General features: G+C 41.5%; 3 protein-coding genes and 1 non-coding gene across 12 annotated transcripts in view; 1 reads left to right on the top strand and 3 right to left on the bottom strand.

Moving 5' to 3' along the window:
• LOC110517120 (uncharacterized) overlaps positions 1-25485 on the bottom strand; it is a 121413-nt gene that overhangs the window by 34126 nt on the left and 61802 nt on the right. The gene's annotated exons all lie outside the window — the stretch shown is intronic.
• Positions 492-13944, bottom strand: LOC149975385 (uncharacterized). The gene is made up of 3 exons (XM_090207111.1): positions 13609-13944; positions 6743-6897; positions 492-6396 (listed from the first exon to the last, which is right to left on the bottom strand). The coding sequence occupies exon 3, from the start codon at positions 4199-4201 to the stop codon at positions 2840-2842; it is 1362 nt and encodes a 453-aa protein (XP_090063237.1). The 5' UTR covers positions 4202-6396; positions 6743-6897; positions 13609-13944; the 3' UTR covers positions 492-2839.
• Positions 15072-18699, top strand: LOC149975384 (uncharacterized). Of its 3 annotated transcripts, none has more exons than XM_090207131.1 (5): positions 15072-15351; positions 15638-15763; positions 16187-16270; positions 16603-16698; positions 18436-18699. In XM_090207131.1, the coding sequence occupies exons 2-5, from the start codon at positions 15745-15747 to the stop codon at positions 18552-18554; spliced, it is 318 nt and encodes a 105-aa protein (XP_090063257.1). In that variant the 5' UTR covers positions 15072-15351; positions 15638-15744; the 3' UTR covers positions 18555-18699. The 3 variants fall into 3 exon arrangements, with proteins under 3 accessions (XP_090063257.1, XP_090063256.1, XP_090063258.1); XM_090207130.1 differs by having other exon boundaries at positions 15096-15351; positions 15573-15763; XM_090207132.1 differs by having other exon boundaries at positions 15096-15351; positions 15573-15763; positions 16603-16694; positions 18436-18630.
• On the bottom strand, positions 20506-20690 carry LOC118944194 (U2 spliceosomal RNA). The gene has a single exon (XR_016488651.1). It is a non-coding gene; the product is annotated as a U2 spliceosomal RNA (small nuclear RNA).

Here is a 25485-nt window from a genome sequence, read left to right as displayed (position 1 = left end):
AGCAATCTGTGGTTGATTACATTTTCCTTTACTTTGCAGACAGGGGTTTTCCTTGCCCATTCCACTATTTTCTTAAAATGTAACGGGATAATTTCAGCTTTTGGCTTACTATTATCCCACTTCACCATGAACCTTAACGGTACAGACAGCCAGAATGTTATTAAAATGTGACATTTGTGTACAGAAGACGACAAAAGACTACAAATTTTTGAGTAGAACAACGCATCTAGCTTGAGAGGAATATGAGGGAAATCCCTTCCACCAGCCTCTATAGGCTGGTACATCCGATCTCTACGGATGTACTCATATCCCCCCCAAAAGAAATTAAACAGTACCCGTATAAAAGTTTTTCTTAGCGACACCGGCATGGGAAACACATATGCAAGGTGAAGTAATGAAGGCAGAATGTCCGCCTTCAGCACTAACACCTTCCCACTAAAAGATAGTCGCCTGACTTTCCACAGTCCCAATCTTTTATTAATCGATAATAGTTTTTCTTTCCAATTAAACATGTCATCTTTAATTTCATTTCCGAAAGATATGCCGAGCACAACCATTGGTCCTGTGCACACAGTCAAACCACATAACTGGTCCGTTCTCCTTTTCCACTGTCCCAAATATTTTATTTCTGTTTTATTCTTGTTTATCTTCGACCCAGACGCAACAGAGAATTCATCAATGACTTTGATAGACTCTTTCAAGCTCAGGTCGTCTTGTAAATATAAAACTGTGTCGTCCGCATATTGCGATATTTTTAGCATTTCCCCTCCAGGTAAAATGATGCCTTTGATGTTATAATTTTTCCTAATTGCGCATGCGAAAGGTTCAATATATAAAACATACAATAGAGCAGATAGAGGGTCACCCTGTCTGACACCTCGTAATTGCTTGATAATATTTCCAATATTCCCATTAATATTTACCCTGCTACCCACATTACTATACAGAATTTTTACCCATTTCATAAAATTATTTCCAAACCCAAATTTCCCCATAATTCTAAACAAAAACTCATGGTTTACCATGTCAAAGGCTTTTTCCTGGTCCAAATTCACAGTAATAGCTTGCAGGTGCCTTTCCTCTAAATAGGCTTGAACGTCTCTGTGCAATTGTAAGTTCCAGGTTAATCTTCTCCCCACCACACCACATGTTTGGTCTAAACCAACAACATATGCCATGGCAGAAGATAGGCGATTAGTTACGGCTTTGCTTAATAATTTATAGTCAACACACAACATTGTTAACGGTCTCCAATTTGCTAATGTCTTGGGGTCTCCCTTTTTATACAGTAGTGAGATTACCCCCTCACACATCGAACCTCCCATATGCTCTAAACCAAATATAGCTCTAAACACTTCCAACAGATGACATCCAATTATATCCCAAAAAACTATGTAGAACTCTTTAGAGAGCCCATCCACTCCTGGTACTTTGTTATCTTTCATGCTCTTCAGTGCCATATAAATTTCATCTAATTTCAATTCCCCTTCTAATTGGTCTCTAATATCCAAAGGTATTTGCACATCCACGCATTTTAAAAATTTAGTCCCTTTCTCATAATCAATTGTTTGTTTTTGAAATAGCTGAGAAAAGTGGTGTGTAGCGACACCAAGCATGCCATCTCTATCCTCAACCATCTCCCCATCTTGGTCCAATAAAGCCGAAATAGTCCTCCTCTTTCCCCGTGATTTAATTTGCTTGAAAAAATATGCCGAGCACTTCATCATTTTCCCATTTATCTTGCTGACTTTTAAAAATGAAGTCTCGAGCTTTCTTTTCGAATAATGTGTGTTGCTTTTTCAGCAGGATACCCAATTTGTCTTTATCTAACCCACCACCATTTACATTTCCTTGGATGTGAAGATCTTTTAGTTCATTCTGCAATTTATAAAATTCTGTGTGGTTATTACGTACTTTGTCTTTGCAAAAATTCTGAATAAAACTCTTGATTCTTAATTTTGTGCTCTCCCACCACTCTATGACAGTGGAATAAAAAGGTTTCATAGCTACACAGCCCTGGAAAAAAGACCTGAATCTTGTCCCAAAAGTTTTGTCATGTAAAATGCCGTTATTAATTTTCCAATACCCTTTTCCAAATTCAATTGTTTTTAATTCTACTGTCACAGACAGGCAACTGTGGTCCGAATAAAAAACCGGTGTAACGCACGCGGAGGACACACGGAGTTCACGCGGAACAAACAGATAATCTATTCGGCTCCTCGAGCCTCTGCTGTTTCCCCAAGTGAAACCGGGATCATTCGCATGCGCCATTCTATAAGAATCAACCAAATTATATTTACCTATAAGACTTTTTACAAGATGCCCGCCTAGATTACCTCGGTCATATGACACATTAAAATCTCCCCCCATAAACACCTGTCTGTTTGTCATAAAAATAGCGTCTAGGTCGTTAAGCATTTCCCTCCTTTCCTTGGGTGCCGATGGTGCATATACATTAATAAATCTAAAACATTTACCCTTCCAATCGATATCTACTATTAAAACCCTCCCGTGTACTGCCGAAAAACGTCCTACTATTTTTAAATCCCTATTCCCACATAGAACACCAACCCCGGTAGAATGCACCCCTCCGACACTCCACCTCGACTCTCCCTGAACCCATTCCCGCGTAAACCTCTCCACGTCATTTTGATCTTTTAAATGTACTTCTTGTAAAAAACACACAGAGAAGCGAATGGAGGACAAATGGGAAAAAACAGTCGCCCTTTTAACTGGGTTTCTAAACCCTCTAACATTGATGCTAGCTAGGTTAATAAAAGACGACATGAGGTAAAGAGGGAAAAAGACAACTATCTAATTATGACGTTATTTTCCAAACTCACTTTAAGTACATTAACTCATTTGGTGGCCGGTCTGGGAAACGATGGTCTCCAGTCGGAGGACTGTCCACCAAGATAGGGGTCGGGAAAACACTGTCCTCCTCCTCATGCTCCCCCTCCATCTGCGTGGGTGCTGGAACCCCACTGGGTGCCAGACCGCTGCCCTCGATGGAGCCCGCGCCTGACAGGGATAGCAGAGTCTCCTCTGCGCTGCCCAGGTTTCCCTCGCTTTTCTCCTCAGACTTCCCGCTTTCGAAACAACTGAAGCGATTCCCCCCCAAAGCGGACTTCTCCGTCACCTCCATGTGGATGAGTGGGGAAACAGGGCTCATCTGCTTCCTTTTCACCGAGCACTTTCTCCTCTCTCTCACCGTTGTCCAGCTCTCGGTAGCCGCGGGCGCGGTGGGCTCTCCCTTCTCCTCCTCCACTTGCTTATTCCAACTTCTGTCCGCTTCTCCTCTCTCCTCGTGAGATGATGATGGCGTCTCACTCCCGCTCTCCTCTGACTCTCGCAGTTCTCTCTCCATCACTATCTCATCCACAACCTCCTCAATGGCGCGTAGTTCCATGCCTTCTCCCTCATCTGGTCTTTTCCCGCCTTCAGCTCTTTTCCCGCTCACCGCTCTGGCGTAAGAGGGGACTGCCTTCGGGCAGTGACGGAACAGGTGGTCCTCTGAGTTACACAGACTGCAGCGCTTTGGCACCGTGCAATCCCTCATTGTATGTCCAATAATTCCACAGTTTCTGCACCTTGTCTGCGTGCAGGCATCCGCGAGGTGCCCGTACGTGCTACACTTCCTGCAGAAACGAGGCTGTCCAGCATACATGAGGTAGCCCCTGTCAGCACCGATGGAAAACGAAGCAGGAGGATGGCGGTATCCATCATGGCCGCTCTCGTCTTCCTTTAGCAGCACACGAAACTGCCTCTTCCCTGTCCAGATGCCTAGGGCGTCCTTAATGTCTCTCACTCCTGGCAAGATGGTCACATACCGGCTGAGATAGCACACTAACGTTTCTTCAGTGACCCAGGGGTTGAACATATGCACCGTTAGCACCCTCATATTGTGCCTGCACAAGGACTCAACTTTAAAATCCACGAGGGCGGGTGCTGTCGCGTTCGCACGGAAGAGCCCCTTTACTTCCTCCAGCCGGGTGATGGTGTAGAACGACACATCGTAGAACTTCTCGGGTGTGTTCTGTTGCAGGCAGTGCACATCGTCTGCTGTCAGGCGTAGAGGTCCAAACAGCACTTCTTTTCCAAAACGAACTCTCTCCATCAAATTTTCCTTTCCTGTCCAATTAAAACGAAGCGTATTCTTCAGTCCAGCAGCCGCTGACTGTGACGTGGCCGATGACGACATCGCACCACTTTGAGGATCCCGCGAGAAATACAGTCGATCTTGCTCTTGATCTTAGCCAAAAGGCCGAGAAGCGATACCCACAATGGTTTCGGGAGAAAGTGGCCGTTCTCCGACACGTCAAATTCGACGATTTTTACACCAAAATGAGCTCTGTATACTATTTTCCCCCATAAAAAAAGATGATGCTTTAAATAAATGGCCGCATGGATTGCGAGTTGATCACCAGGTTTGACTGTTACAAAGTAACACAGTTGAAGGTTCTAAAGTCATGTGGTCATCCGCCCTCCAATCAGAAATGAGAGAATGCGTTGTTAAATTAAAACCATATTAACAGCTTAATTGGAATAATAACATATCACGGGTGGGGGTGGAGAGAAACAATTTGGAGATAATATAGACATACAATTAGATCTTGTATCAAATATCTCTGGTAGCGTTTCTGCCACAACGGAACTGAAGCAATTTGTCCACTTGATGGCGCCAGAGTTCCACCGACCGTTGCTTTTTCCAAGCTGTCCCGTGTGGTACATCAAACTGCATGACTTCAATACATCAACGCAAGAAATGTGAACAATAATAATAGCCTATGTATTTTTTTCTTCTGTTGAGCGTTGTAGGATAAGGCCATTGTGAGGAGGCCTTCATAAAGTTGCCCTCCTAAATTACTAGAGGACAAACTTCAAAGATGTCCATCCATGGCACTGGACTGAAGTGAGAGCTTAGGCCAGAGCGGTCCTGGCCTATGGTCCTGGCTGCCTAAATGTTTCCTCCTCATAATAAAGGTGGCACTTTTGAGGCTTACTTTTACATTTAGGCTTACTCAGTCACTACAAGAAATGTCATATCATGGTGGTAAAATTCCATTTTGGAAATGAAATGGTTGTGCTTTTTGTATTGTTCTGACTTCATGGGGCCTACTGGAATGAATGGGCTGCTTATTCTGTAACATTACTTGATGCTGTGTGTGACTGCTGTCTCCTGGCTCTGTGTTTGACCAGAACCGTCTCTCCTTCAACGCCATGGAATGCACAGGTATTACGGTTGTTGTCCTTTCAGCCCCCCGAGTGTAACGGATGTGAAACGGCTAGCTAGTTACCGGTGTTCGCGTTTCAATCGGTGACGTCACTTGCTTTGAGACCTTGAAGTAGTGGTTCCCCTTGCTCTGCAAAGGCCGCGGCTTTTGTGGAGCGATGGGTAACGATGCTTCGTGGGTGACTGTTGTTGATGTGTGCAGAGGGTCCCTGGTTCACGCCTGGGTAGGGGCGAGGGGACGGATCAAAGTTATACGGTTACATTGATGCCGTTGACCCGGATCACTGGTTATTTTGGATATTTCACTTAGGGGTGTACTCACTTTTGTTGCCAGCGGTTTAGACATTAATGGCTGTGTGTTGAGTTATTTTGAGGGGACAGCAAATTTACACTGTTATACAAGCTGTACACTCACTACTTTACATTGTAGCAAAGTGTCATTTCTTCAGTGTTGTCACATGAAAAGATATACTCAAATATTTACAGAAATGTGAGGGGTGTACTTACTCTTGTGACATACATACAGACATTACATATTGTTTTGTACCACCATCTTTGAAATGCAACAGAAAGGTCTCAAATCTAGTCACGACTCTGGTTGTAATTAAGATGTGTCCACAAGAGGGCAGCAGTGTATGTGCAAAGTTTCAGACTGATAACTGGAACTCTAATAAGCAAGTTGCATGAAATGTACTATGAAGTCACCCAGGTGTCCTTCACGATTTGCCCAAATGTACCCAAGTGGCCTCCAAGTGGTCGAATTGGTAAATTGATAAATTTTCAAGAATATAAAACTATAGAAAACGTAAAAAAATGCTATGCCCATAAAAAATACAAGTTTACACACTCCCAGGAATGTCAAAACATTTTGGATCATTTGCTTCCCTACATAAAATGTGCTAACAGGAGACCAGACAAGAATGCTGATCCAATGTCTCCAAACACAGAGGTGTTCTCTACCTCCCTCCCTACCTACCTCCTTTTCTCCCTCCTTCCAGAATGAGAGGTAAAATGTAGTATCTCGGGGCTGTTCTCCATGCCCTCTTTCATCCAGGACGTCCTCAGCAGGAGCGTACCCTGTCCCATTTTCCAGAGTGGAGAACCGACGCATCCCGATTGGTGCTCTTCATAGCGCTGGTTCTACGGCCCGTCTCATCGAATGGCTGCAAGGAGAGATGGGGAACACCTCATAAATATTACCAGAATGAACTTGGGTTGAATCCAAAATGGCACCCTATTCCACAATATAAAGATAAGAGTACCATTACAGACAGTCTTTCCTCACCCCCAGCCAGCCCCTCTCCAAACACATAGGGGAAATATTTAAGATAATGACCAAGTTAGCAGCCAACACTGATCTAGTTTCATAATGTACACAAATAAAGTTTTAAAAAATGTAATTAAAATAACAAAATGTACACATTATTTACAATGACTGTACTTACAACATGCCCTAAACACAAGATTGTGCTGCTGGTCCCAAGTCTTTTTCTGCTGTAAAGCACTTACCATCCTCTACTTGTAGGCTGGCTGGGTATTCACACCTCTTGATGGCCGGGCGGGGGTTTGTTGTGGAGCCAGAGAGAGCAGCAGTCACTCTAAGTGGGGGATGGAGGACTTGAATGTGGTCTCTTTGTAGTCAGTCTTTATCACTAAAGCAAAATCTGTAAGAACTCAAGTTTATTACTTATTATATTGAACCTTTATTTTAGCAATACATCAAATATACAACAACACATCTATAAACATATATTATATTGAGTGGAGAACACTGTAGTGAAGGTTGTGTACCAATTTATTTACTTTTAAAATGAACCTTTATTTAAATTAGGCAAGTCAGTACAAATAATTATTTACAATGACGCCTACCCCGGCCAAACCCGGACGACGCTGGGACAATTGTTCGCCGCTTTATGGGACTCCCAATCACGGCCGGATGTGATGCAGCCTGGAATCGAACCAGGTACTGCAGTGTGTTAGACCACTGCGCCAGTCGGGTGCCCAACGTGTATTGTATGTTGACTTTGACATTTAAAAAAAAATTATTTTACCTTTATTTAACTAGGCAAGTCAGTTAAGAACAAATTCTTATTTTCAATGACGGCCTAGGAACAGTGGGTTAACTGCCTGTTCAGGGGCAGAACGACAGATTTGTAACCTTTGGTTACTAGTCCAACGCCCTAACCACTAGGCTACCCTGCCGCCCCACATGTTGTGGCTTTAGGATTTACAATATAAAATAATATAAATAGAAAGACTTGTATTTCACTTACCAGTCTAATGTAACGTCATCATCCTCTCCTTTAGCTGTTGTTACATTAGACTGGTAATAAAAGATAATATAGACAACAGTTAAAGGAGAGGATGATGACGTTACATTAGACTGGTAATAAAAGGTAATAGACAACAGCTAAAGGAGAGGATGATGACGTTACATTAGACTGGTAATAAAAGGTAATATAGACAACAGCTAAAGGAGAGGATGATGACGTTACATTAGACTGGTAATAAAAGATAATATAGACAACAGCTAAAAGAGAGGATGATGACGTTACATTAGACTGGTAATAAAAGGTAATAGACAACAGCTAAAGGAGAGGATGATGACGTTACATTAGACTGGTAATAAAAGGTAATAGACAACAGCTAAAGGAGAGGATGATGACGTTACATTAGACTGGTAATAAAAGGTAATAGACAACAGCTAAAGGAGAGGATGATGACGTTACATTAGACTGGTAATAAAAGATAATATAGACAACAGCTAAAAGAGAGGATGATGACGTTACATTAGACTGGTAATAAAAGGTAATAGACAACAGCTAAAGGAGAGGATGATGACGTTACATTAGACTGGTAATAAAAGGTAAGACGTCATCATCCTCTCCTTTAGCTGTTGTCTATTACCTTTTATTACCAGTCTAATGTAACAACAGCTAAAGGAGAGGATGATGACGTCTTACCTTTTATTACCAGTCTAATGTAACGTCATCATCCTCTCCTTTAGCTGTTGTCTATTACCTTTTATTACCAGTCTAATGTAACAACAGCTAAAGGAGAGGATGATGACGTCTATTACCTTTTATTACCAGTCTAATGTAATGCCATCATCCTCTCCTTTAGCTGTTGTCTATTACCTTTTATTACCAGTCTAATGTAACGTCATCATCCTCTCCTTTAGCTGTTGTCTATTACCTTTTATTACCAGTCTAATGTAACGTCATCATCCTCTCCTTTAGCTGTTGTCTATTACCTTTTTCTGCAAGAATATCGTCCAAAATCTGTATACTTGGACTTTGATTTAGCTTTTCCAGTATTAGTAGCCATATTGTAAGTTCAACATTTGCAAAACACCGTTTTCATAACTCACAGATCTGCGTAACGTGACAGAAATTGTCCGACAGATACAGGCTTTCCTCATACTACCGTAAAGCCCAGCTCGTTGGCTATCAAGCCCGATTGGTGCTCATTTGACAACGTTAAAGTCAATTAAGTGAAACGACAGATTTTTTATGGAATGTCTTCATAGGCCTACAGATGCCCATTATTTTTTTTTATTTCACCTTTATTTAACCAGGTAGGCAAGTTGAGAACAAGTTCTCATTTACAATTGCGACCTGGCCAAGATAAAGCAAAGCAGTTCGACACATACAACGACACAGAGTTACACATGGAGTAAAACAAACATACAGTCAATAATACAGTAGAAACAAGTCGATATACGATGTGAGCAAATGAGGTGAGAAAGGGAGGTAAAGGCAAAAAAAAGGCCATGGTGGCAAAGTAAATACAATATAGCAAGTAAAACACTGGAATGGTAGATTTGCAGTGGAAGAATGTGCAAAGTAGAAATAAAAATAATGGGCTGCAAAGGAGCAAAATAAATAAATAAAATAAATACAGTAGGGAAAGAGGTAGTTGTTGGGCTAAATTATAGGTGGGCTATGTACAGGTGCAGTAATCTGTGAGCTGCTCTGACAGTTGGTGCTTAAATCTAGTGAGGGAGATAAGTGTTTCCAGTTTCAAAGATTTTTGTAGTTCGTTCCAGTCATTGGCAGCAGAGAACTGGAAGGAGAGGCGGCCAAAGAAAGAATTGGTTTTGTGGGTGACCAGAGAGATATACCTGCTGGAGCGCGTGCTACAGGTGGGTGATGCTATGGTGACCAGTGAGCTGAGATAAGGGGGGACTTTACCTAGCAGGGTCTTGTAGATGACATGGAGCCAGTGGGTTTGGCGACGAGTATGAAGCGAGGGCCAGCCAACGAAAGCATACAGGTCGCAATGGTGGGTAGTATATGGGGCTTTGGTGACAAAACAGATTGCACTGTGATAGACTGCATCCAATTTGTTGAGTAGGGTATTTGAGGCTATTTTGTAAATGACATCGCCGAAGTCGAGGATTGGTAGGATGGTCAGTTTTACAAGGGTATGTTTGGCAGCGTGAGTGAAGGATGCTTTGTTGCGAAACGGGAAGCCAATTCTAGATTGGAGATGTTTGATGTGGGTCTGGAAGGAGAGTTTACAGTCTAACCAGACACCTAGGTATTTGTAGTTGTCCACGTATTCTAAGTCAGAGCCATCCGGAGTAGTGATGTTGGACAGGCGGGCAGGTGCAGGCAGCGATCGGTTGAAGAGCATGCATTTAGTTTTACTTGTATTTAAGAGCAATTGGAGGCCACGGAAGGAGAGTTGTATGGCATTGAAGCTTGCCTGGAGGGTTGTTAACACAGTGTCCAAAGAAGGGCCAGAAGTATACAGAATGGTGTCGTCTGCGTAGATGTGGATCAGAGACTCACCAGCAGCAAGATTATCAGCAACCATCACTCCTGTGTTCCAGCGGCACGTTGTTAGCTACTCCAGGTTTATAATTTTAAAAGACAAATTGATCATTAGAAAACCATTTTGCAATTATGTTAACACAGCTGAAAACTGTTGTTCTGATTAAAGAAGCAATAAAATTGTCCTTCAGACTAGTTGAGTATCTGGAGCATCAGCATTTGTGGGTTCGATTACAGGCTCAAAATGCCTAGAAAAAAATAACTTTCTTCTGAAACATGTCACTATTCTTGTTCTGAGAAATGAAGGCTATTCCATGTGAGAAATTACCAAGAAACTGAAGATCTCGTACAACGATCTCGTACTACTCCCTTCACAGAACAGTGCAAACTGGCTCTAACCAGAAAAGAAAGATGAGTGGGAGGCCCCGGTGCACAACTGAGCAAGAGGACACGTACATTAGTGTCTAGTTTGAGAAACAGACGCCTCACAAGTCCTCAACTGGCAGCTTCATTAAATAGTACCTGCAAAACACCAGTCTCAACGTCAACAGTGAAGAGGCGACTCTGGTATGATGGCCTTCTAGGCAGAGTTGCAAAGAAAAAGCCATATCTCAGACTGGTCAATAAAGGATTAAGATGGGCAAAAGAACACAGACACTGGACAGAGGAACTCTGCCTAGAAGGCCAGCATCCCGGAGTTGCCTCTTCACTGTTTAGACTCATGTTTTGCGGGTACTATTTAATGAAGCTGCCAGTTGAGGACGTGAGGCGTCTGTTGACCTGAACTCAAACAAGGTTCAGAATGTCCGCTGACTACCCTTCTATATAGCAAACCCTTAAGTTTATCCATTTTCATCTCACATGATTTTACATACATTTTTCAATGTTTATCATTTCAATAGCTCCTTGGTAATGTGACCTACTGGCCTCAAACTACTTTCAGAATGTCCGCTGACTGGTCGAGACGGGCACCGCGAGGAATCCAGTGCGTTAACGCGACTGATCCCGGAGAAGCTGGCTGGAGCCCCAGGGAGAGTTCTCTTTTCTTTGTGAAGGCCTAGAGGCCAGGAGTCAGAGGTCACCAGGTCAATGAGGGCCTGTCTGGAGGTCAGGAAGGCCCCAAGGAGAAGGCCCAAGTGAATTGGTGTGTGAGTGACACTGTCCTTCAGGGGGGCAGAGCAGGCAAATTAATGTAACATTGTGTGAGATGAAAATGGACAAACAAAAGGATGTGTAATATGTAGGCCCACTGAGTGGACATTCTGAAACTTGTTTGAAGTCAGTAGGTCACATGACCATGGAGCTATTGAAATTCAAATGTAACAAAAATTCTGTACTTTGTTTACGCTGACTAACTAATTCAACTATAGGAATACAAAATGCGTCTCACATTTCCACATTTATTAGCTTTGAAAAGCAAATAAATGTCCAAATTGTGAAAATAAAACCTGTGCAATGTTGTGCGCAATTATTCCAACTTCATGACACTTATTTGGAGTCTGTGGCAAATGGTTTGATAGCTTGAATATCCAACCTGAAACTGGCTTTACCCCGGTCTCCTTAAGTAGGGTTTTCAGCTGTTACATTTGCCCATATTTGGCTCTGTGTAAACTACAATTCCGACGCTGTGTTTTAACGTTGAGAAATCGAAATAATCATCGCTTTCAAAACATATGCTGGTATGGTAATCTGAGCTGGTAGAGAGCATCCTAACGTTCAATATGACAGTCTGGTATGGTAATCTGAGCTGGTAGAGAGCATCCTAATGTTCAATATGACAGTCTGGTATGATAATCTGAGCTGGTAGAGAGCATCCTAACGTTCAATATGACAGTCTGGTATGGTAATCTGAGCTGGTAGAGAGCATCCTAACGTTCAATATGACAGTCTGGTATGGTAATCTGAGCTGGTAGAGAGCATCCTCACGTTCAATATGACAGTCTGGTATGGTAATCTGAGCTGGTAGAGAGCATCCTAACGTTCAATATGACAGTATGGTATGGTGATCTGAGTGTGAGGCGCAAAAGCAAACTGACCAGACTAGTAAACACAGCCAGCAAAGCAATTGGTCGACCACAGGCACATTTGAGCAGTCTGTTCCACAATGCAACCAAAAAGGCGGCCCTGGCTGTCGTTGGCGACCCCTCCCACCGTCTACACCCGCAGTTCGAGAGGTTTCCCTTCAGTCTGACGGTTAAGAACGCCCATCGCCAAGAAGAACGTGTTCAAACATTAATTCGTTCCTTGTGTAACCGATTTGAAATGTCTAGCTAGTTAGCGGGGTGCGCGCTAATAGCGTTTCAATTGGTGGCGTCACTCGCTCTGAGACCTTGAAGTAGTTGTTTCCCTTGCTCTGCAAGGGCCACTGCTTTTGTGGAGCAATGCTTCGTGGGAGGCAGTTGTAGGTGCGTGCAGAGGATCCCTGGTTCGAGCTCAGGTAGGGACGAGGAGAGGGACAGAAGCAATACACTTGTGCTGTTGGACTACTAAATGCAAAGTAAATTGTATCGGTATATTAACTTATCTATCTAGTGCAGTTGGAACAGTAGTCGTTGTAAGTGAATGTATGTCCTCTAAGTTGATAGTGTATGCAACATGATGGACTGACTGGTTTAAATATGATGTATGTGATTATTTTAATGAAGGTGATTTCAAAGAAAAATTGGACAATAAAGTTTTATTCTATTCTAATAGTGTTTTGCTCCACCACGAGCCACCAGAACAGCTTCAATGCGCTATGGCATAGATTCAACAAGTGTCTGGAACTTCACATGTTTTTTGGGGGGCCCCATACTGCTAAGCAAGGATGAGGAAGTGATTCGCTGGTTGGGGTAAGGTTCTCAAAAACATGTGAAATCACAAAAAGTGAAAAATAAATTATAAAATTACATTTACATCAAAAATAGTGAAATAGGACACTTCTCCTTTAATGGGAGAAGGTTTTACATGTCTCTTATATTTTTTTATTTAACCTTTATTTAACCAGGCAAGTCAGTTAAGAACAAATTCTTATTTTCAATGACGGCCTAGGAACAGTGGGTTAACTGCCTGTTCAGGGGCAGAACGACAGATTTTTACCTTGTCAGCTCGGGGTTTGAACTTGCAACCTTCCGGTTACTAGTCCACCACTCTAACCACTAGGCTACCCTGCTGCCAATCAGAGATTGTTTGAGCTACTACATTCAAAATGTGATAGGAACAACTGTCTGCGACAAATTAGTATTGGTATTATATCTCTAAATCAAACAGGCAAGGGTGTGACTGAGTTGTTGTAAAACAGGAAACTTCTCCTTTAACTTAGAACTACCCCTCCCAGATTCGGGAGAATTGTCATCAACTGACACTAATTAGCATAACGCAACTGACCAAAAATGCTACTAGAAAATATTCAGAAAATCACAAGTGAAATATAGTGAAACACATCTTAGCCTTTTGTTAAATCACCCTGTCATCTCAGATTTGGAAATTATGCTTTACAGCCAAAGCTAGACAAGCATTTGTGTAAGTTTATCGATAGCCTAGCATAGCATTATGTCCAGCTAGCAGCAGGGAACTTGGTCACGAAAATCAGAAAAGCAATCAAATTAAATTGTTTACCTTTGATGAACTTCGGATGTTTTCACTCACGAGACTCCCAGTTAGACAGCAAATGTTCATTTTGTCCCATAAAGATTATTTTTATAGCCGAAATACCTCATTTTGTTCTTCACGTTTGGTTGAGAAATCCACCGGAAACTGCGGTCACAACAACGCCGAAAAATATTCCAAATTAGATCCATAATATCGACAGAAACATGGCAAACGTTTTTTATAATCAATCCTCAAGGTGTTTTTCAAATATCTATTCGATAATATATCAACCGGGGAAGTTGGCTTCCCAGTAGGAGCGAGAGGCACAATGGCCGCCTTTGTCTATTACGCACAATTCACTCTGAGAGCCACCAGCTAGCTGACCGCTGGCGCAATGTTGTCGTTCAGGCTCATTTTTCAAAATAAAAAGCCTGAAACTATGTCTTGTGACACTAGACACATTAGGGAACCCATAGAAAAGGGAATCTGGTTGATATCCCATTCACTGCTCAATAGGGACGCATAGGAACGCAGAAGTTTCTAAATAAGAGTCCCTTCCTGAGTGGATTTTTCTCAGGCTTTCGCCTGCAATATCAGTTCTGTTATACTCACAGACAATATTTTTACAGTTTTGGAAATGCATATTCTAGCATCTTGTCCTGACAAAATAGCTTGTTTACTTTGGGAACGTTATTTTTCCAAAAATGAAAATAGTGCCCCCTAGTTTTTTTGGGTATCCGTACTTTACTATTGATATTTTCTGGCAACTTTTACTCCCCTACATTCCTAAAGAATATATGTACTTTTTACTCCTATACATTTTCCCTGACACCCAAAAGCACTGGTTACATTACAAATGGTCAGGCAGGACAGCAATGTGGCCCAATTAACACGTTGTCATTTCTACTGCCTCTGAACTGGCGGGCTCACTAAACACAAATACTACATTTGTAAATTATGCCTGAGTGTTGGAAGGTGCCCCTGAAAACCGTAAATAAAAATACATTAAATAAAAACTGGAAAATCATGCCGTCTGGTTTGCTTAAAGATGCGCTATGCAAACAAATCCTCAATTTCCTGGTTGCAAAATGTTCCGTTTGTGGCAAAACAAGCAATCATTGTGTAGAGAATCATTGTACCATCTAAACCGCTGTGAAATATATGTTCCATAACCAACTGGGGTATCTGGAGTGATCAGAGAGTACACTAAAGAAGTGAAGTAGACAAATTGCCAGTGAAGAAGTTCTATGAAATGAGTCTGTGTAGTTACTAGGCTTGGGCGTAATTCCGTATATACCAGAATACTTGGGAAAAAGCCATAGGATGGTTTTTCAATACCGTTGAAACTATTTGTAGCTACTTTTTAAGTAAATGCCTGCAGTTAACTTGTGCAATACTTTAGGAGATAAAGAACAGCGTTCTTATTTGACTCTGTCACATTATTATGTAGTTTACGGTAGTACCCCAGTCACGTGGTGTTTGATGACAACGAGAAGAGACCTGAGTGTTCCCGCAAGATGGCGGTTATTTTTTTAAACTGAAGGAATTATTGGATTTCCTCTCCCAAACCCCGAACAGTCATAAAACAACATTGATTAAAACGTTGCTCGGAACGACACAATTTCATGTGTACAACATCTAAAGACCCGCATCACTATCATGGGAGCTTTGCCGTTTCTAAAAGGACGTATTTCGGGGGTTTTGGAGACTTTATTTTTTTCCCACCCCCATACTGCTAAACAAGGATGAGGGCGCGATTTGCTGGTTGTGGTAAGGTTCTCAAAAGTATGTGAAATCACAAAATACTGTCTGGACCCTTCTATAAAAAAATGGATTTACATAAAAATGAGTGATTTAGTGTAGAGGATATAGGGGATGGTTGCATTTTTTGTCAACATCTCAGATTATTTTGAGCTAGTACATTCAAAATGTGAATAGGAACATCTGTCTGTTACAAAGTAGTATTGGTTTTATCTCCCTAAATCAAACAGACAAGGTGTGACTGTCTCAAACACAAGGAGTGACATGTTCCAAATTCCCCCACCTCCCGGGTCAGTTGTAACAGGCATTGGGGTGAGATGTTCCAAATTCCCCCACCGGCTTTGGGGTGATAACTTTGGTGGTGGGTGATTCTGTAACGGCCGTTGGTGGTGGAAGAAGAGGATGACCAAGGTGCAGCGTGGTAAGTGTCCATATTGATAATTTATTATCATGAGAACACTAAACAAAATAACAAACGAGAATGAATGAAACAGTCCTGTCTGGTGTAGACACAAAACAATCACCCACGCAACACAATAGAAAACCGGCTCCCTAAATATGGTTCTCAATCAGGGACAACGATTGACAGCTGCCTCTGATTCAGAACCATACCAGGACAAATAGAGAAATAGCAAATCATAGAAAAACTAACATAGACAACCCACCCAACTCACGCCCTGACCATATTAAAACAAAGACAAAACAAAGGAACTAAGGTCAGAACGTGACAATTATTACCTACGGCTGAAAATAACTTTTGGTTATTGGATCGGCAGTCACTCACCAGCATTCCTACCTGAAATACAACTTTCCTGAATTGGATCCTTTGTTTGTACCCCATGAGGCAATTCAACTGATCCCAGGTGCTGCTCCAGGGCGCAGCAGACTGAGAAGAGGTGTGCGGTGTGGACTTTTGGTTCGACTCACGGTAGGTTTTGACCAGAAGCAGAACCTATTCAAGTAAGTTAGGCCACTGTGTGTTGGCTGATGAGCTGCTAGCTAGCAATTTTACATACTAGTGTTAAGTTAAATATCAGCTGGCTAACGCCATATTAGCTTGTTATCGTAATGTTCACCTATTTATCATTGTAAATTAAAAACTCATTTTCCAGATGCGTTTGTAGATATCAGCAATGGAAGAGGGTGAAAGGATTTTCTGCTCCAGCTGTCAGAAAAGGAAAACTATGAAGACAGACAGAGATAGTCAGGGCTGTCTAATTGGAATATAATGAAGCTTGATTCTTTGATGTCTGTCCTCAGATATGGAGAGCTGTGAAAGCCTGTCTGCAGATGAAGAGGTCCCAGTGAAGGTCCAAGAGTCTGCAGGCCCATCCTTGTATGCCATAGGATTTGTGGGTACTTATGTTAGCACATGTTGTACACAACAATACAGTTAAAATTCACACAATGTAGGCTACAAATGTATTAAATCAAATCAAAGTTTATTTGTCACGTGCCCCGAATACAACAGGACCTTACAGTGAAATGCTTACTTACAGGCTCTAACCAATAGTGTGAAAAAAAAGGTGTGTGTAGATAAGTAAAGAAATAAAACAACAGTAAAAAGACATTTGAAAATAAGAGTAGCAAGGCTATATACAGACACCTGTTAGTCAGGCTTATTGAGGTAGTATGTACATGTAGGTATGGTTAAAGTGACTATGCATGAATGATGAACAGAGTGTAGCAGAAGCGTAAAAAGAGGGGTTGGCGGATGGTGGGACACAATGCAGATAGCCCTGTTAGCCAACGTGTGGGAGCACTGCTTGGTCGGGCCAATTGAGGGAGTATGCACATGAATGTATAGTTAAAGTGACTATGCATATAAGATAAACAGAGAGTAGCAGCAGTGTAAAAGAGGGGTTGGGGGGGGCACACAATGCAAATAGTCCAGGTAACCATTTGGTTACCTGTTCATGAGTCTTATGGCTTGTGGGTATTACAACAGTAGCAGGCCAATCCTGCTCCTGGAGGTCTGCTGGGTGTGCAGGCGTCTCTTCCCACCCTGCACTAACACACCTGATACAAACGTATCAATCCTAATGACTTGATAATAATGTGTATTATTGTTGGGCTGGAATCTGCTCACCCAGTAGATCAGGGAGTACCTGATGGATATTTTTGTTTTTCTAAAATTGAAGCTTTAGTAATAATAGCATAATATTAGCATACTTACTAAGATGTCTAACATTTACAACATTTACAAACAAGGTAGCTTATTTCTACATTGAAATTATGTTGATTCATAACTTTTTTTTATTAATTGTTTAAACTTGTTTTAATTGTAACGTAAAAACATCGTAACGACCCTGGGTTTATAAGCGCGGAAATCGACTCTGCCGCTGGAGTGAGCATGCTTTTGTGGCAGTCGACAGCGCGCCGGACCTCGGGCTCGAAGGTTCGAAGGTCGACAGCGCGCCAGACCTCGGGCTCGAAGGTTGAGGGTTCGAGACCTGCTCCCTGCTGTTTCATTACAATAGTATCCAAGATGAACTAGTGTCAATGTTCATTAATTACAGATCAGAATTCTACAATCAAAAAGGTGTGAAGGGGATCTGTCTCTAACTTGTCTGTGTTTCTGTGTTGCTGTCTCAAATGAAAACAACCTTTTTGTCCAGTTGTAATCTCTCTCTGAGCGGTTTTATTTGATTGTCATGCTGTCTCAGGATATCATCCATTTAGCTGCTTGTCATAATGGCATGCATTACCAATGCAACCATATGTCTACAGTATGGTGGCATTACTGGCCTAATGGACATGTGCAATCAATGTGCCCCTTGTCATCATTATACATCAGCAGCAGACAATAGCTAAACTCATATTGTTGAGCTAGCTATATGTTCTACATTTGAAATAGATAATGTATATGAGGCTAACCATAAGCCAGATTTGTGACATGATTTATCTGACATTAATTTGTTTAGTGCAAATTCAACCCTTGTATTCTAGGTACATTATATTTTATTTCAGCTCATGAAACATGGGACCAACAGTTGACATGTTGCATTTATATATTTTTCAGTGTATGTACACTGAGTGTACAAAACATTAAGGACACCTTCCTAATATTCAGTTAAAACCTTTTGCCCTCAGAACAGCCTCAATTCGTCAGGGCATGGACTGGGGATGATGGTGTTGATGTGAGCCATGACCAGCCTTTCAAAGCACTTCATGGCTACAGACGTGAGTCCTACGGGTCGGTTGTCATTTAGGCAGGTTACCTTGGTGTTCTTGGGCACAGGGACTATGGTGGTCTGCTTGAAACATGTAGGTATTACAGACTCAGTCAGGGACAGGTTGAAAATGTCAGTGAAGATACTTGCCAGTTGGTCAGGACATGCTCTGAGTACACGTCCAGGTAATCTGTCTGTCCCTGCGGCCTTGTTGACCTGTTTAAAAGATCTTACTTAACGGGGACTGTCTAATTCGTAAATGTTTTTACTATATTGCAAATATTCAGAGATGCAGAGAATGAAGTTGGGTTACTTCTAAGTAACTTTGGCTGACTCCTATGTCATCATCTCCAACACGTGACCTTCTATTCTAGAGCTTTGCTTTGGTGTGGATTGAGGCCTATACATCAGTTGTGTTCCCCTGTTGTATTCAGCTTGCCTTATTTCTGTTGTGGATTGTGTTTCTGTACACCAATGGAAAGTCTACAAAACTATGAGCAAACAAGCCTATGTTTTGAATACATGGAATTGGATTGTGATGATACCGATGAATGAATCGTACACACAATGTGCAAATATTAATATGTTTCATTTATCAGTAATTCAATTTGATGTGTATGAAATTGTTTGGTGAAATATGCATAAAAGGAGAGTAATTGCCCATAATTCTGCACCTTTGTATCGTTGTACTTCCAGTTTTGATCATCATGATTTAATGACTGCTGTAATATTTGTGTTGTGGAGAAATTACCAGGCAGGGTAGTTAGTTTTCGTTTAGTCAAAACCCCGCGTGCTCTACAGTTCCCGGCATTCCAGTGCGCATGTGCATTTCATTTTAGGTGTAGTAACGTAACACTGCCGTAATGCATTACTGCTTAGTAACAGCACAGTAACTAATATAAACAGATGTAGATCCCAGATACTACAACTGCAAAGAACATTTATGGATCTACTGGGATTTTTAAAAGACAGACTAATTTACTGTTTTGTCTGCTTGCATTCAAGAAATAAGTATAGTTGTGTCATTCTTTTGATGAACGGATTTGCAATTTTGATGGTATATTTTTTATGAATGTTTGTTTTTTAAAAAGACAAGTACATTTTCAAAAAGCATTTACTGTTTTGAAAAAGTTGTGTTTTGTGGACTCATTGTTCCAAAAAATGATTGTAGGCGATTATGAGAAACTGTAATACATAAAGACGGTTGCTCCCTGATTAAATAGTACAAGAGTACACCCTGCTGGACAAAAAAACTTACTGCACCTGGTAAGTACTAAACAGGCCCGACCCTGCTTAGCTTCCGAGACCAGGCGTATTGAGACTGATATGGCCGTAAAGCCAGTGACTGTATGGTGCATATATGATCTGTAATAATGCCGTAAGCGAAGGAATAACTCTTGCTACGCTATATCAAGTTTTTGTCACTTGAAAAAGTGCAGTGTGAGATCATAGAAATAATGGGATAAACATACATAGTTACTTTAACACAGGCCCAAACCTTGTATACATTTAACGACATATATTTGAGTCTTGTGAAAATAGCAGGCCTATCAAATATTGGCTTCAGACAAATACATCAGATAACGTTACCGGTATGTGAGGCAGTCCATGTTACCAGAACATGACTTTAGCACATTTTATAGTTTATACTGTATAGTCTTCTTGTGTATATATATATCCAAATCATAAGTGTTTTTGACTACTTTAGTACTTAGCTATTTGTGTATATGTTTGATCGTGTGTATTGCGCTGTTGAGGAGAGCTTGCAAGTAAGCATTTCACTGTACCGTTTACACCCTGTGTCCCATCTACGTGACGAAAACGTTTTTTTAAAGATTAACGCACCATTCACATCAGCTCAATATAACGGTGACCGACTTGACCAACACTTTCTAGCCACCACTGGCACTAAGATGAACTGTGTGTGTGACAATGTGACACTACAATATAGACTAAAACGAAACCATGCTTGATTTATATTTACAACGACAGGGGGTGCACCGTTCCTGGAAGTACTGCAATACCAGGTCGATGCGTGGAGTGGACGGAGCAAGCCCCTATTCCATCTCCCTATTCCAAAAATCAATTTAATATATGGTCCCCAGATATGGGACGTATCAGATATTAAACTGATAAGAACAGATTTTTTTTTTTTTTTTTTTTTGGAAAAATAATTTTTATTTTCATTTCACATTCAAATACAAATTCAGTGCATAACGTTGTACATAACATGGATACTTACAAACAGTATCAAAAAGTACCGTAACAATATAAGAATATCAAAACTCCTAAAAAAAAGTGCTGTTCTGCAGAACCTGAGCAGTATTATTGGCCTATATTCAAGATTAACATGCCTCTGACAATCTCCAAAAACAATACAAACAATTCTATATATAAAAATATATACATATGCCAAAATGCACTCTGGATAAACCTGTGTATATCAAATATCTACAAAGGCTTAGTTTACATTTCAATTGTACCTATGTAATACAACTATATATCGGTTATAAACACATTTACAATGACGGGTAAATTCCTTTCCATCTCTGTTTTACTGATGCAATGCCCCCCTTATCTATTTCAAATTGTATTCTTTTCCAAACTTCTTGTTTTATAAATTGAACCAATCCCGTCGGTGACCACTTGAGGGTGTCATTAACTGCACCACATCTGGCCTCCCAAAGTTTGGTCTTGATAAGGGACACCAGAGTCACTATTGCTAATAATTGTACCCTTTCCACATTTTTTATTTCAAGTTTGGCAACCCCTTCATAATCAATGTTTTTTAAAATCTCAAAAAATTGTTTACTTTTTCCCCAAACTGATTGAGCAAAAGAACATTCCCATAAAACATGTGGAATTGTTTCAATTGCGAAACAATTGTCCCTGGGACAGAATTTATTTAGGGTCAAATTATGATCATATAAAGTTGAACGAACCGGAAGACGTCTGTGTAAAACAAGCCAATTAAAATCTTTCAGTCGGTTGTCTAACCCTTTTAATTGTGTCCGTATCCAGGTGGAAGGCGATATTGGTAATCTGTCTCTAGGACGACAATTTTCTATTAATTTGGCGTATAGCAATCTGTGGTTGATTACATTTTCCTTTACTTTGCAGACAGGGGTTTTCCTTGCCCATTCAACTATTTTCTTAAAATGTAACGGGATAATTTCAGCTTTTGGCTAACTATTATCCCACTTCACCATGAATCTTAACGGTACAGACAGCCAGAATTTTATTAAAATGTGACATTTGTGTACAGAAGACGACAAAAGACAACAAATGTTTGAGTAGAACAACGCATCTAGCTTGAGAGGAATATGAGGGAAATCCCTTCCACCAGCCTCTATAGGCTGGTACATCCGATCTCTACGGATGTACTCATATCCCCCCCAAAAGAAATTAAACAGTACCCGTATAAAAGTTTTTCTTAGTGACACCGGCATGGGAAACACATAGGCAAGGTGAAGTAATGAAGGCAGAATGTCCGCCTTCAGCACTAACACCTTCCCACTAAAAGATAGTCGCCTGACTTTCCACAGTCCCAATCTTTTATTAATTGATAATAGTTTTTCTTTCCAATTAAACATGTCATCTTTAATTTCATTTCCGAAAGATATGCCGAGGACAACCATTGGTCCTGTGCACACAGTCAAACCACATAACTGGTCCGTTCTCCTTTTCCACTGTCCCAAATATTTTATTTCTGTTTTATTCTTGTTTATCTTCGACCCAGACGCAACAGAGAATTCATCAATGACTTTGATAGACTCTTTCAAGCTCAGGTCGTCTTGTAAATATAAAACTGTGTCGTCCGCATATTGCGATATTTTTAGCATTTCCCCTCCAGGTAAAATGATGCCTTTGATGTTATAATTTGTCCTAATTGCGCATGCGAAAGGTTCAATATATAAAACATACAATAGAGCAGATAGAGGGTCACCCTGTCTGACACCTCGTAATTGCTTGATAATATTTCCAATATTCCCATTAATATTTACCCTGCTACCCACATTACTATACAGAATTTTTACCCATTTCATAAAATTATTTCCAAACCCAAATTTCCCCATAATTCTAAACAAAAACTCATGGTTTACCATGTCAAAGGCTTTTTCCTGGTCCAAATTCACAGTAATAGCTTGCAGGTGCCTTTCCTCTAAATAGGCTTGAACGTCTCTGTGCAATTGTAAGTTCCAGGTTAATCTTCTCCCCACCACACCACATGTTTGGTCTAAACCAACAACATATGCCATGGCAGAAGATAGGCGATTAGTTACGGCTTTGCTTAATAATTTATAGTCAACACACAACATTGTTAAAGGTCTCCAATTTGCTAATGTCTTGGGGTCTCCCTTTTTATACAGTAGTGAGATTACCCCCTCACACATCGAACCTCCCATATGCTCTAAACCAAATATACCTCTAAACACTTCCAACAGATGACATCCAATTATATCCCCAAAAACTATGTAAAACTCTTTAGAGAGCCCATCCACTCCTGGTACTTTGTTATCTTTCATGCTCTTCAGTGCCATATAAATTTCATCTAATTTCAATTCCCCTTCTAATTGGTCTCTAATATCCAAAGGTATTTGCACATCCACGCATTTTAAAAATGTAGTCCCTTTCTCATAATCAATTGTTTGTTTTTGAAATAGCTGAGAAAAGTGGTGTGTAGCGACACCAAGCATGCCATCTCTATCCTCAACCATCTCCCCATCTTGGTCCAATAAAGCCGAAATAGTCCTCCTCTTTCCCCGCGATTTAATTTGCTTGAAAAAATATGCCGAGCACTTCTCATCATTTTCCAATTTATCTTGCTGACTTTTAAAAATGAAGTCTTGAGCTTTCTTTTTGAATAATGTGTGTTGCTTTTTCAGTAGGATACCCAATTTGTCTTTATCTAATCCAGCACCATTTACATTTCCTTGGATGTGTAGATATTTTAGTTCATTCTGCAATTTATAAAATTCTGTGTGGTTATTACGTACTTTGTCTTTGCAAAAATTCTGAATAAAAATCTTGATTCTTAATTTTGTGCTCTCCCACCACTCTATGACAGTGGAATAAAACGGTTTCATAGCTACACAGCCCTGGAAAAAAAGACCTGAATCTTGTCCCAAAAGTTTTGTCATGTAAAATGCCGTTATTAATTTTCCAATACCCTTTTCCAAATTCAATTGTTTTTAATTCTACTGTCACAGACAGGCAACTGTGGTCCGAATAAAAAACCGGTGTAACGCACGCGGAGGACACACGGAGTTCACGCGGAACAAACAGATAATCTATTCGGCTCCTCGAGCCCCTGCTGTTTCCCCAAGTGAAACCGGGATCATCCGCATGCGCCATTCTATAAGAATCAACCAAATTATATTTACCTATAAGACTTTTTACAAGATGCCCGCCTAGATTACCTCGGTCATATGACACATTAAAATCTCCCCCCATAAACACCTGTCTGTTTGTCATAAAAATAGCGTCTAGGTCGTTAAGCATTTCCCTCCTTTCCTTGGGTGTCGATGGTGCATATACATTAATAAATCTAAAACATTTACCCTTCCAATCGATATCTACTATTAAAACCCTCCCGTGTACTGCCGAAAAACTTCCTACTATTTTTAAATCCCTATTCCCACATAGTACACCAACCCCTGTAGAATGCACCCCTCCGACACTCCACCTCGACTCTCCCTGAACCCATTCCCGCGTAAACCTCTCCACGTCATTTTGATCTTTTAAATGTACTTCTTGTAAAAAACACACAGAGAAGCGAATGGAGGACAAATGGGAAAAAACAGTCGCCCTTTTAACTGGGTTCCTAAACCCTCTAACATTGATGCTAGCTAGGTTAATAATAGACGACATGAGGTAAAGAGGGAAAAAGACAACTATCTAATTATGACATTATTTTCCAAACTCACTTTAAGTACATTAACTCATTTGGCGGCCGGTCTGGGAAACGATGGTCTCCAGTCGGAGGACTGTCCACCAAGATAGGGGTCGGGAAAACACTGTCCTCCTCCTCATGCTCCCCCTCCATCTGCGTGGGTGCTGGAACCCCACTGGGTGCCAGACCGCTGCTCTCGATGGAGGCTGCGCCTGACGGGGTTAGCAGAGTCTCCTCTGCGCTGCCCAGGTTTCCCTCGCTTTTCTCCTCAGACTTCCCGCTTTCGAAACAACTGAAGCGATTCCCCTCCAAAGCGGGCTTCTCCGTCGCCTCCATGCGGATGAGTGGGGAAACAGGGCTCATCTGCTTCCTTTTCACCGAGCACTTTCTCCTCTCTCTCACCGTTGTCCAGCTCTCGGTAGCCGCGGGCGCGGTGGGCTCTCCCTTCTCCTCCTCCACTTGCTTATTCCAACTTCTGTCCGCTTCTCCTCTCTCCTCGTGAGATGATGATGGCGTCTCACTCCCGCTCTCCTCTGACTCTCGCAGTTCTCTCTCCATCACTATCTCATCCACAACCTCCTCAATGGCGCGTAGTTCCATGCCTTCTCCCTCATCTGGTCTTTTCCCGCCTTCAGCTCTTTTCCCGCTTACCGCTCTGGCGTAAGAGGGGACTGCCTTCGGGCAGTGACGGAACAGGTGGTCCTCTGAGTTACACAGACTGCAGCGCTTTGGCACGGTGCAATCCCTCATTGTACGTCCAATAATTCCACAGTTTCTGCACCTTGTCTGTGTGCAGGCATCCGCGAGGTGCCCGTACGTGCTACACTTCCTGCAGAAACGAGGCTGTCCAGCATACATGAGGTAGCCCCTGTCAGCACCGATGGAAAACGAAGCAGGAGGATGGCGGTATCCATCATGGCCGCTCTCGTCTTCCTTTAGCAGCACACGAAACTGCCTCTTCCCTGTCCAGATGCCTAGGGCGTCCTTAATGTCTCTCACTCCTGGCAAGATGGTCACATACCGGCTGAGGTAGCACACTAACGTTTCTTCAGTGACCCAGGGGTTGAACATGTGCAC

Source organism: Oncorhynchus mykiss, chromosome 18 (assembly GCF_057628025.1).
Source record: "Oncorhynchus mykiss isolate SJ-2025 chromosome 18, ASM5762802v1, whole genome shotgun sequence".
NCBI classification, from domain to species: Eukaryota; Metazoa; Chordata; class Actinopteri; order Salmoniformes; family Salmonidae; genus Oncorhynchus; species Oncorhynchus mykiss.
The sequence above is the reverse complement of the archived record's forward strand: the minus strand, read 5'-3'. Positions and strand labels throughout refer to the sequence as shown.